This window comes from Physella acuta, unplaced genomic scaffold (genome assembly GCF_028476545.2).
Source record: "Physella acuta isolate Inbredline_101_S28 unplaced genomic scaffold, ASM2847654v3 ptg002473l, whole genome shotgun sequence".
Taxonomy (NCBI): Eukaryota; Metazoa; Mollusca; class Gastropoda; family Physidae; genus Physella; species Physella acuta.
Window position 1 is genome coordinate 17,671 of NW_026733949.1, and position 13,563 is coordinate 31,233.

General features: G+C 30.5%; 1 protein-coding gene across 1 annotated transcript; it reads left to right on the forward strand.

The window, feature by feature from the left end:
• Positions 1 to 796: 796 nt before the first annotated feature.
• Positions 797 to 12,802, forward strand: LOC131933364 (coiled-coil domain-containing protein 22 homolog). The gene is made up of 16 exons (XM_059290139.1): positions 797 to 862; positions 6,773 to 6,944; positions 7,092 to 7,227; positions 7,394 to 7,524; positions 7,783 to 7,864; positions 8,128 to 8,297; positions 8,583 to 8,792; positions 8,892 to 8,951; positions 9,098 to 9,337; positions 9,436 to 9,552; positions 9,743 to 9,844; positions 9,976 to 10,083; positions 10,285 to 10,380; positions 10,769 to 10,828; positions 10,985 to 11,059; positions 11,693 to 12,802. The coding sequence occupies exons 1-16, from the start codon at positions 813 to 815 to the stop codon at positions 11,804 to 11,806; spliced, it is 1,923 nt and encodes a 640-aa protein (XP_059146122.1). The 5' UTR covers positions 797 to 812; the 3' UTR covers positions 11,807 to 12,802.
• Positions 12,803 to 13,563: the final 761 nt, after the last annotated feature.

Genomic DNA, 13,563 nt, shown 5'->3' on the forward strand with positions numbered 1-13,563 from the left:
AAGCAGTTATTTTTGTATAGACCCTAACATAATTATTTTAAAAGAATACAACTTTTTTTAATGAGCCGGCCCAAGTTATAGCACTTAGGTGTCGTCCATAAAGACGTCACACTCGTAGGGGGGGGGGGCGTAATTTTGTGACGGTGTGTGATGAGGGAAGGGGGGGGGGTTTAAAAAGGTGTGACGTCACACTTTTGCTTTATAAAAAAGCAATGTTAGAAAACGAGTTTAAGTCGTTATTTTGCGTTTTTAGAAAACGGTTTTTAATAAATTGTAAAAGGAATTTATCAAAATTCTCTATGTTGACAGAGTTCTGTCAAGATTTTGGAAAAATATCGATGTTTAAAAATAAAATTCAATAGCGATTTTGAGGGGGGGGGGGTTGTAGGCTGAGGTGTGACGTTATTTTTACGGTGTCTTGCTTTTTGTGACGACTTGTGACGGAGGGGAGGGGGGAGGTAAAAATCGTCAAAAAAGCCTGACGTCATTTATAGATGACCCCTTTCTTCAGTGTGGAGAGACTCATGTATGTAGTGACATTGTAGGCCTACCAGTCCAGCTAAAAATAGCAGACACTTTTAATGGGTGACAATAACATCGTTTAAAACTGCCGCAATGAATTTAGAGCAAATCAGAATACAAATTAGTTATTTTAGAAGATTTTATTATTTATAGATATGTAAGTAAATACCTAAGCCAAAGTTAGAAATCTAAGTAAAGTTTTGTTTTTTTCGAATTTTATTTTAGACCGCAACTTTTTTTTGGTAACCGATGAACGAAAATAACCGAAAGTCACATGATAGGTTTTCAAGATGGAGGAGGTGGATAGAATCATAATACATTCACTGCGATCCATTGGATGGTAGGCCTAAGTTAAGCAATAAACAAATAGAATGCAAAATCAAAATCTTTAAACATTCAGACATTTTTAAAGGGGATCTTATAGATATAGATTCTAGTTCTTTTGGTTAATAATAAATAATAGATCTAGTTAATAGACAACCAGTTGCTTAAAAAAGTTGTTGCTGCAGTGGAAGTAGAATTTAGTAGAGTAGTGGAAGACTGGACGCCCAAGTTTTTGTTACTCAGTTTCTTTTATATATTATATAGATTCTACTTTTCAGTAATTCATAATTTGTGAATTCGACAGTACCAACGCTGCCACTGAAAATATTTCTTTAAAACACTATAAAGTATAAAAGTATCTCATTAAGGACGATAGCCCCCCCCCCTTCCTTCCCCCTCCCCTCCATTACAGTAAACTCCACTTAATTACCCCCCCCCCCCCACGTTTAAAATCGTTTCAAACTAAATTATCTGCCCCTAATAGTCGTCACTAAACCCGGCTCTATTTGTAAACATTTAGAGTGAACCACAGCTCACCAGACCATGTGGGGGTGGTAGGGAGCGCACTTACGGCTTGTTTTTCATAGCGTCTCCCAGAAGAGAATTATATATATAGATATTTATTAGGGACTTGGATGACGTAGATTTTGCCCCTCTAAAAACGAGAGTTTTTTCCCCATACCGTAACCTAGTGAATTTAGCCGTGCGGCAGTGGGTGATAATTTAAAAAAAAAAATTTCACTATTAATCACCATTGTTAATAGAAAAGTGTCACTTTATTCTGAAAGACAAATGGATTTCACCGATTGCTGTGTTATTTTTGTTTTTTTCTGCTACCGGTGCGTGATGGTGTGTTTCAGGCAAAAATTGGGTAAGTAAAACTTATTGTTCCATAAAAAGTTACTGTCGCTTTAGGCTAGAAATGCGATCTCCGAGCGTAAACACCATTTTTACATATGTGTTTCAAATTTCATTTAGTTATTCATTAGCGACGTATTTTTTTATAAATAACTTTGAAAGCATAGGGCTTACAACAGCTTAAGATTGCCGGAAAAGATCGATGTTAAAACCGGAAGTGGCGTGTTGTTGTTAATGACGCTATACAATGTAAATCTACTTGATTATCTAAATCCAGCAACATCCACATGAATCTGACTCCAAAAGCTTTTTAAATTATCGAATTACATTTGTTATTTATTAAACTTGTTATTTTTGATGACTTTTCATTTGTAGTTTGTTGTTAGATTCATTAATTAGGTAATTTTAGGATTGTAAATAAGATCGTTTTTTTCTCTCAGTTTGCGATGTTTATTTTTTAAACAGTAGATTCTAGATCTAAATTGTTAACTTAAGAATTATATTTAAAAACAAAAGAATGTTAGTTATATTTAGTGTGCTTTTCTATACAAATTTCTTAACCCTATCCCTACAAGGCGGGTCAAATTGACCCGACAGTGCTACATTTTAGTTAATTACCGGTCAACCACTGGACCAATTGTTTTGAGCTTCTAGATATGCTACCTACACATACAGTGCTTGATTTCAACATAAAAATGAATGTTTAATTTTGCATGTGTTCATGAGGGTGAGCAGGTTTAGGTTCACTATTCCTCTCCCTACAGACATGGGTCAAATTGACCCGTATACATTTATATAGAGAAAAATTCTACTAGTGTAGGGGAAAGTGGTATAAATCTATAGAAGTTTCAAACAACTTCCCTAGGTGCTAGACTTTTGGGCTCATAAGTTTGTATCCCTTCCTGCCTTACTGAAGTCACCAATTAGAAACATTTTTTGTCAGCGCCGAAACATAACAATCCTTTGTTCAACATTGTTGATAGCATGTTTTTAGACTCAACCTTCTTGTTACAAATGAAAATGTAGTGGATTGCTAGGTTTGGGCCTACACATTGAGAAGTTGTAAGAAAAGATGTACCAACTGATGACTGTATGGGTTCATTGGCTACTGTATCAATTTGAAAGCGATGAATCAGACCTGAACTTATTTTTGCTGCTGAATTTGGAAATTAGGGCCATACTGTCAATAAAGTATTTAGGAAGTTGTGTAATAGGCTTTGATATAATAAAGATACAGCAGGAAGCCAATATTGATTTGTATCTATGCAGTCTTTTGCGACAAAAGCCATCTGATGAGGTCAGTTTTATGGTCCGTGGGTGTTAGACCATGTCACCTCAGACAGTCCAACCATAGTTGGGTAAAATAGGACCAACTCCTTGACCAGCTTTGAAGCACATGGAACCATATTTTGATAAATCAATGGATATTGATATAGAGATGACTAATGTATCAATCTCTGATAACTTTGTACTTTACATTGGACTAAGTTTTTGGCTACTAATCTGTGTCAAGCATGCATATTGATGCCAAAATGATGACATCAAAATGGAAAGACTGCATGAAATCATCCATGTATGGCTCTAGCAACATGCCCCAATGGGCAAACTAAGTGGTAGCTAATGACCATATTTTTTCAATTTGCAACTAATGTCCCCAATAAGTTGAAGTGACAGCTATTACAAATAGACAGTTGCAGATTTACAAAATATGTATATTGTCAAAAGAGTTGGTTCTGCCTCAAGTTGAGCTTTGAACACAGAAAACTATGTCCAAGCTACTGCAATTCACATTAGATCAAATAAGAAGCCTTCTGAAACCACTCACTGAGTGTTTAGCCCAATAGCGTCATCCAAACAAAAGTTATTATGCGAGATACGATAACATGTTAGATGGTAAAATAACTATTTTGTCAAATATATGGATTCTATTTCTAGTCTATATAGCTTTACTGTGCAAACTGATACTAATTGTGATTAAGTTTTCTTGCATATGAAAAATAAATTGATAGTAAAGGTAAAAGTTTTTATATTTAGTAACTTCTTGTTTTATTTATGCCTAAAAAGTATAATAATAAAATACCTAAAACTAAAATTTTGCGTAGAAATGTATAAACTATAATTTTAGTGTCCATTTATCATTTAAATAATAGTTATGCTATAAAAAATATACATATGCAATAATAGATCCTTATATAAAAAGTATACGGGTCAAAATGACCCGCCTTGTAGTCGAATACAGTGAAAAAGGGTTGTAGGGATAGGGTTAAATGAACAAGTTAATTTTAAAGCTTAATAGTAGGCCCTATGGCTATTAGAAGTATTTGCATAATAGATGATAGGGCCTAGTATAAATCTACTATAGACCTATTACAGGCTATTACACTTAGTTCAGTGAGTTTGTTGGGACTTAAGGTCTAGTAATATTTAAAAAATAAAATGAATATAGATCTATTACAAGTGTTAATATTTAATTCCAAATGAACCATAATATGTATATTTTTATTCGGCCTTCTACTTGATTTTTTAGAGCAAGTTTTTACTTTTTTATTACATAAGTCCTCTTTTTTTATGTTAAACTTGTATAGGCCCTTTTCAATTATAACTCTAGGCATTTTTACTACTTACTTTATGTACATTTACACAATTTTCTGTGTAAAGCTACACTATAATACTGTATTTTTGCTATTTTATATTTTTCAGTTGGAGCTTTACTAGTCTTGGCCCTAGATAAAATGTACCAGTTCAGCAAGGGGATGGAGAATCAAAAGATGTGGATCTACTCATAAGCAACTTCAATGAAGGAGAAATAGGTCCACTTAAGAATGGATGTTGCTGGTTTTTATTACAGTTCTAAAAGCTATCAGTCAGAGGAGACACAGCTTCAGTAGATGTTTGATCAGATTTCATTTTTAAATCATTGATGGTGTTATTTTTTAAAGTAAAAAAGTGACACAAGCTAATAGACTTAAACATGTTATCCACACAGCATGAGGTGTCACTTAAATATATGACAGATGTTTCTTAATTATAAAACTTACCTTTAACATTAAATGGTGATCTTTACTCCACCAAATAAAAAATCATTTCAATTATTAAAATATTTGTTCAACAATAATTGTAAATTAAATTATATCAATTCTATGATAACATACACATAACATGGATGAAATATCATGAATATTGACAACATTTAGATACAATTTTAGTAATCTAAAATCAGTTTAGCATTGTACTTCTTTCTTGCAAAAAAGTAGTTGCGCAGAACAAAAATGACTTTTTAAATTTGACCAACATTGTAACAAAACCACATAAGCTAAGTGAAATATTTTTACTTTGTGTGGATGTATACAATGTTGGCACCAATTAGGCCAATTTTCATTAAGATATTCCATATAATAAAAATTTGACAACAGATTATGTGTTGCCTACAGCAGAATTTATTGTTTAAAATTAAGGGGGGTATATGAGTTTAAACCCCTTTTTCATTAAATAAAATATTTTTAAAATCAAATTTGAACAATGGTAATATCAAAGTATATAATAACCTTCATGTTTACAATATTTCTTGCATATAAGCAAAGTAATCTAAAATCAGCTCAACATTGTACTTCTTTCTTGCAAAAAAAGTAGTTGCGCAGAATAAAAATGACTTTTTTATTTTGTCCAACATTGTAATAAAACCACATAAGCTAAGTAAAATGTTTTGACTTTATGTTAATGTATACAGTGTTGGCACTATTCAGGCCAATTTTCAGTAAGATATTCCATATAATAAAAATTTGGCAACAGATTGTGTGTTGCCTATCAAAGACGCTTATTCAAAAATTTTAGGGGGGTGACCCTCTTTGTTAACATTATTTTTTATGATCATTCTCATCCACTTCAATTATTTTTATCTTACTCTTTTACTGATATCATGAGCTTGATCTTAGTGAATTTTCATTAAAAAATACCTGCTATTTATAAAGTTACAGAGATTTTAGTTCGCATCCAAAAAAGTAGGGAAGCAAAAAATTGAGAAAACCCCATAGTAAAAAAACCCGAAAATTAAATACGTTAAAAATTCATAACTCCGTAACCGTTTGAGCTAAAATTAAAATAAAAGTATCTTTGTTCTTGTCTAAATGAGCTCTATAAACTGGTGCTACTACATTATTTATTTTTTTAAAATTGAAATTTCATCCAAGTCCCTAATATTTATAGTATTGTTGTTTTATCAGAAAAATCTAGGATTATTGCCAATTATTGGTTTTATTACGTTATTACACTAATATTACCTATGTCTCACAATAGACCTCCAGTTTAGTTAAGCTTAGGTATGTAAAATCGATCGAGGCTAGTAATGTGCGACAAAGTTGCCTCATTGCTAAGGCTTTAATAAAAGTATATTGTGATATATTTGTGTCAAATATTATAGATAATTGAATAATAAACCAAAATCAATATACTATATAGGCCAGAAATTAACTTTAAACAGCAGTGTTTGCGAGCAATGTTTGCTATATAATATAAACGGCAGCCATTTGTAAAATAGAGTGGCTTCCACTGAATCTCCTGCTATAAGTTTACAAAAAAAAATTAAACAAGATGGCTGCTGAAGTAAACGAGCTTTGTTGCATCTAATGAAAACATCTCTTGTCTTATTTAATATTTATTAATCAAAAGTTTTCATACAATTGTTTAAAACAGGTACATGAATGAAACTTTGAAACATTTTTGTAACTTTCAAAACATAAATCTTCCTTAAAATGTGAAGTAATTACTAAAATTTAATGAGGCACCTTCTTTTTACATTACTAGCCTCTGCCGATTTTACGTACCTAAAACGATAGATTACCGACTTCCAATAGGATAGACTATGAATATATTACTGATGAATAGTAAATAGTTACTATAAAATATTTGAATGATTGAAGATACCGATGTCTTACAATAGTCTCTTCCAAAAATAGGTTCTTAGTTGTAAATCACACCCCTACTCACTTAATGTGTATGTTACCTTATAATAAAGTATTTAAAAACTTTTATGGCTTTACTACTAAATTAAATGTATTGTTCTTTTACAAAGTGATTTAGAAGATGAGGTACAAAGTTTACGACAGTTTAGTACAGAAATAATTATTGCAACTGTTGTGAAGTGCCTCAAGGCCATTGTTGGAGATGTTGACCTTCCTTCAACTCTTCCACCAGGGATGTCAGCAAGATTTCGCCTTGGAGCCAGTCTTGCAAATCATGTCCAGGTCTGGCATTAAAATCTTAATTTTTGTAAAAACAATTTTTTTATTATGACAATTGTTGTTAATTATAGCACTTTTTTTTATCCATATCCCCCTAGCAACATTAATTCAAATAATTTATTGAATTTGTTTGTAAAATAATTCCTACAGGATTTGGGATACAAGGGAGGAGATCTTGGTTATCAGACTTTCTTATATTCAAATGAATCTGAAATTAGGAAGATATTTATGTTCCTGGTTGAGAAACTCCCTAAAGAGTCATCTCAGGCTGCAGATGAACCATTGGGTAAGTAAACCATTTTTTAATATGATTTTATTACAGTAATTTTTATTTTTCAATATTTTCCATTCAACTTTACAGTTCCACTATTTAATTATTTTTTTTAAGTTTTAGTTTTAAAACTGCAGTTAAATTAGTGTTTTATTTTATTTTGTTCTTTGTTTTATTGTAGGAGCTTCCGTCCTTCTCCATAGGGCTATATCTACTGAGCTGGCTTGCCAGCTTTCCATGGCTTGGACCCCACCATTTTTAAAAAATAAAAGCATCAGATTGAGATCCAAACCCCCAGGGTGGCAAAGGGAGGTAAGTGCACAAATATCACTGTATTAAAGGCTGAAAGTATTTTTTACAATTTTGAACATTTTAAAAAGAAGTTAAAGAACAGTCATAAACATTCTAGTTAACTGATCACTAATACATAACACTGTAAGCCTTTTCATGGATAAAATATGGCTTATTGTTACATTTCTGAAAACTTTGTGGGAACCTGTTTTAGAACAGTAAAATTAGACATAAATAATTCATAACAGACTCTTTCTTATTTCTTCTTCTTGTGTGTAGGGTGCATGTTGTCTGCAACATTATCACAGCAGTCATGTCAAACTACCTATGTCTTTGGATATTTCTTCTAAAAGTAGCAAAGGTATTTAAAAATAAATTTTAACTTGCATTTTAATGTTGACTATTTATACATATCAATATGTTAGTTTTATCTTTTTAAATATAGCAACATCACTAAGCCAATGTTTTAACATTTTATCACAAGATTTATTTTTAAATAGCATTTAAATAAATTAATTTGGTAATTAAAAAAAAAACAACTACAGACCTTTATGTGCATTATTTAAAATATGAAGTTTTTAATGAGTGAAAAAAATACTTTCTATAGATTATTTTTAATTTCAGCCCTTCGATCATACTACACATCTCATTTGCCTTATATAACTAATCAAACTCAGCTTCACTGTGACACTGCACCTTCTATAATGGAGACAAATGCCTTGGAATTAGCAAGTCATCAAGACTGGGAGAATGAATGGAACCAAGTAGGCCTTGCCTCAAGGCTTACCCAACAAGTTAGTACCTACACTTTCTCAATCTGTGATGTATATTTTTGTATTTGATTTATTTTCTTTAAAAAAATGTGTAATTTCCTGAGGTATTTGAATTAATATTCCTTCAACAATGCATTATATAGGCTTTATTTCAATACCAATACATGGAACTTTTAAAATAATTTTTTCTTGTACAATTCACTGTTAATGGTAAATGGTTCTGAATAAAAATGTTAGATATTTAATAACTCAGAAACAATTCTGTATGTTAATCAATTAAAGTAAAAAATATGCTTATTTCTGTAGGAGTTCAAGCGAAGAAAACACGAAAGGCTGATGAAGATGATCAAAGACAGACTACAGCAGGATAGCCAGAGACAAGAGAGAGGAGATGGCCAAGCCCTGACAAGTGACCTCCAGCAGATCCTCAGCAACATTGAGAACCAGAGTAAAGCAGGTGCTGCTAAACTTAAAGGGTCTCGATTTGCTCACACAGAAAAATTGCAATATGCTAAGGTAACTATGTTGTACTTTGTTGGTAAAATGCTGTTGACACTGCCATATAAGCTTTTTTTTTAGAAATATTTCTTATTTTATGACATGAATGTTTTTAAGGATGAAGATAAAACAATGGCTCAAGTGGGTGCTGCAGTTCCAAGTAAAGACACAGAAGAGGTAAGATTCCTGCTGTTATATAGCTTTAATACTTCCTGATAATTTATAATAAAATCAATTTATTCTTAATTATCCAAACTTATTTTATTTTCTTAAAAAAATTCTTGTTTTTATTGAATCAAGTGATTTTGAACTTCTTTTTAAAGGAACAAGAGAAAAAACGGCAAGAAGAAGTTGATAGTTTGAAAACAGAGCTTTCCAATGTTACTGCTGATCTGGATAAACTCGACCTAGAAATAAAGAAATTTACAGCCAGTCGGCAGCAGATGGAAGAAGTCATTTCCTTAGAGGCTAAAAGTGCCGAAGAGAAAAATGTGACCTACAATGTCAAAAAGAGAACACTTGATTTATTACCTGAAGCCGAAGTAAATATAGGAAAGCTACAGGTAAAAGAATGTCTTTATTTTATACAAGTTATTTCTGACAGTTACTGCTGAAATTTTTGAGGTTTTAACAGTTGATGTTTTTTTTTTAAATTGATCAGTCTGTTGTGGATACAAGTGCTCAGAGACTTGTCAACTTAGCTAAACAGTGGGAAACACACAGGGTACCTCTCATAGAACAATACAGAGAGTTAAGACAGCTGAACTCAAAAAGAGAGGTAAGGAAAGACTGATATTTATCTCACTCACATTCTCTACAAGAAAATGCATTGCTTTTTTTTTAAAAATAATTATAATTTTAATTAATGCATAAATGCCAATATTTTAAATCAAAAGCTCAGATTAAACAGTTAAAAAGAAATCTTTAAATTATAATAATTTAATTAAATGTGAAATTTTTTTTTTTAGTCTGAAGCCCAAAAGAAACTTGATGAGATTAAACAGTTTAGACTCAAAATGAAAGAAACTGCAGATGATGCAAGAAGAAAAGACGAACTTCATAAACAACTGGTTAGTTTTTGTTCCTGTATGTGTAGAAAATAGAGCAGTTGGATGGAAATCATCTACCATTAAATGCAAAACAGTAATTACCTTTCTAAATAAAAAATGTTCATGTCTTAGTTTTTAACCTTTATCTACAGGTGTCAGAATATGAAAGAATGACAAAGGATGTAAATCGATCAGCTTACACCAGAAAAATTTTAGAAATTGTCGCTAATATTAAAAAACAGAAACAGGAAATAGATAAAGCAAGTAGAAGTTTCTCATTATTTATTAATGTTTGTTATAAATATATATAAATAAATAAATAATTATATATATATATATATATATATATATATATATATATATATATATATATATATATATATATATATAATCTGTGTGTGTTTTGATTTCCACTAACTGAATTTAAATGTATTTTAACTAATGAGCTTCATATATTTTAGATTTTGGTAGACACAAAGAGTGTACAAAAAGAAATAAACTCACTAACTGGAAAATTAGACAGGACATTCACTGTCACAGATGAGCTTATTTTTAGGGTAAAATTTTCATAATTTTCTTATACTTTTTTAGGAATATAATTAAAATTTGATAATTATATTCATTTGTGATGGTGTGGTTGAGCGGTAGATCACTATATGCTAACCCAAAAATTTTGAGTTTGGCTTCCGTGCGCCAGTCGTTAGAATGTCCCTGAGTCCACCCAGTGTTGATGGGTAACAGACTCACATTAGGGAAACAAAAAAGGCTGAGAATTGTGCTGACCACACTATCCCTTTGTATGCTGAGGTAATTGAAACAGATTAACTCTACTTCATCTGCCCCATGTGTCTTGTGCACGAACAGAAAGAAGATGATTAATTGTATACTTTAATATGAAGTTTTAACATCTAAATTATTATATTTTTAAAAAAAAATTAATTTTAGGATGCAAAGAAAGATGAAGCAATTAAAAAAGCTTACAGATTTTTGGCTGCACTTCATGAGGTATTTTCTGGTGTATTCAAAAAATGTTTTCTTCTTTTTTATTATTAGAACTTATGTGTTAATATATATTGAATTGATATAACATTGATTGATTTGTTTAGTTTGTAATTAAATAATTTTCCACTCTGCCTATACTTTTAAAAACTTTTTCTTTAGAGTTTTGAGCAATTGATTCAAACAGTTGAAGACACTGGTGTGGTTATGCGAGAAATCAAGGATTTGGAGGAACAAGTAAATAATTTGTTTTTGTTATTTCTGAAATTTTAAAACAAACAAAAGATTTCTAAAAAATAATTTTTAAAAAAAAGGTATAGTTTAAAGTGTGAACGCTTGTTAAACATTTGATATCATTACATATTTTAATTATGGGACGGAGTGGTCTAACGGTAGAGAGCTGGACTGCTAACCCGTAAGTCTCGAGTTCAAATTCGGGTTCAAGTCAGTAGACCGTCCCTGAGTCCACCCAACTCTGATGGGTACCTAACTCACGTTAGGGAAAGTAAAGGCGGCTGGGCATAGTGCTGACCACACTATCTCTTCATATGCCGAGGTCACAGAAACAAGTGAACTCTACTTCACTTGCCCCATACACCGTCAGGTTTGAAAGGGAAACTTTACTTTTACTTTTTACATATTTTAATTAACAACATTAATGGTTTATTTCATCAAAGATCTCTAAAAGCTGATAAGTGACAAAATATGCAATTTTAAAAATATGCAATAGCGGTTAAATGTTCGCTGATTATTTTATGTCAAAAAAACTGTTGGATACTTTCCTGACATTATTTGTAATATTGATTTATGTACACATTTAATAGGATAAAAAGGGGAAATAAATTTTTAATGCATATTTTAAAATAACAGATTGAAACAGAGAGCAACAAAAAAGTTTTGAGTAACCTGGAAAAGATATCTGCTGACTTGCAACAAATGAAAAAAGAAAATGCAGCTCTGCTGGCTAAAGTCAAGGGAAAATGAGTATTGTAGAAATTTGTTTAGATTTTTTTAATACTCATTTTGTATTTCTTTAATTACCTGAGTCCCTAAAAGAAATTGTACCAGTATTGTTTCTGCATTCCAGTATACTGCTGCAGTGATATAGTTCATTATGAACTTTTTAATATAAATATATATATGCTATTTATTTTGAATATGTTTTTGAAATGTTTGTATGTTTATTAATTGCATTTGGAGTGAGTATAATATCGTTCAAGTATTTTCAAGCTATAACTAAAACTAGTTTAAAAATTTGAAATAAGTCATTTAAAAAAATCAAGTAAATTTAATTACAGTAAGTTTAGTCTGCTGGTCTATTCTTTAAATGAAAAATAATCATTTTATTTCTTTTTCTTTTCTCACTTTATTTGGATATATTTAGAGATACAGTGAAATAAGACAAACATTAATTTTAAACTTTATAAAGACATGTATTTTTAATATTTTTAATGGCAATGTATTAAATAATAGCACTTTTATATAATTTGGAATGAAATGAACCACATTGAAATATGCTTAATATATGCCTAAAAAAAAGTAAGTTAGTCAAATAAGTTTGCTTACAATAATAACATTTAAGTACAAGTGTTGCAATGTGCAATATGTTAAAATTGTTTAATGAATTTGTATTTGATGCCTTGTTCTTGTTGTTCTAACATTTATGACTATGGCTGCGCATTTTACATGTGTTATAGCTTTTTGCTGGTTACAGTTTAAAGTGTTGTGTAGATTTAAATGAAACTTAAAAATACAGAGGTGCTTGTTTAAGTTGTCCCACAAAAAACCAGTTAACTTTATCTGAGACTCTTAATTAAGTAATTAAACTGTGCTAGTATTAATAATTAATCAAAACATTATGTACTTAAATATAAATCATTGCTTGTTTTTTTTTTTTTTTGTCTTTTTTTAATTATGTTCTTTTGTCACTTGAACTAATTTTTCTTTATAGATGAACATACCACACAATGTGGGTATTTTTCAAGTAGCGTAATTGTTAAATGTTATGTATGGACTGATATGTTATTGTACTTGGGAAATTCTTTTGTATAATGGTACGCCTATATTGAGTCGTTTCAATCAGTGGTGCTCACTTAACTTTGAGTATGAATGGAGCTGAGTCAACCTGCTCTTTAGCAGCTACAGTAATTTTTGGTTCAATCGATGCATTTTTTTATGTGTTCAATGCACTTATATCTACTTCTTATTAAGAAGTGTATATTCCAGCAAATAAACAGGTCTGTTTTGTTTTTTAATTTATTTGTGTGTATGGAATGCCTTAGAAATTTGATGAAACATTTTCAATTGTTTAATTTGGTCTTCCAATGTATAGTCAATACAATGATTTTATCTTACATGTTTTAAAAGACACTTTGATAAATAGACTATTACCATAGTTTAAGCATTTGTCTACATTATATTCAATAATTATCAGGTTGTAAAGCATTCATTGTTGATCAAATCATTTTATTTGTGGATATTAATTCAAATAATAATGTAGTTACCTTTCACATTCCTATGGAATAAAAATAGTAAAATAAAACAAAGGATTTGTATTCATTTTCTATACCTTATATTTAATTTTTTTTATAAATAACACACTAGCAAAATTTCTGAATAAAACTAAAGCTTGCAAAAATCTGCTGCTTATAAATTTACAAGATTTAAATCTAGTTTTATAACTATTAAAACTGTTGACAGCAAGATTTCTAGGAATTGGACGCAGGCAAAACTATCCAATT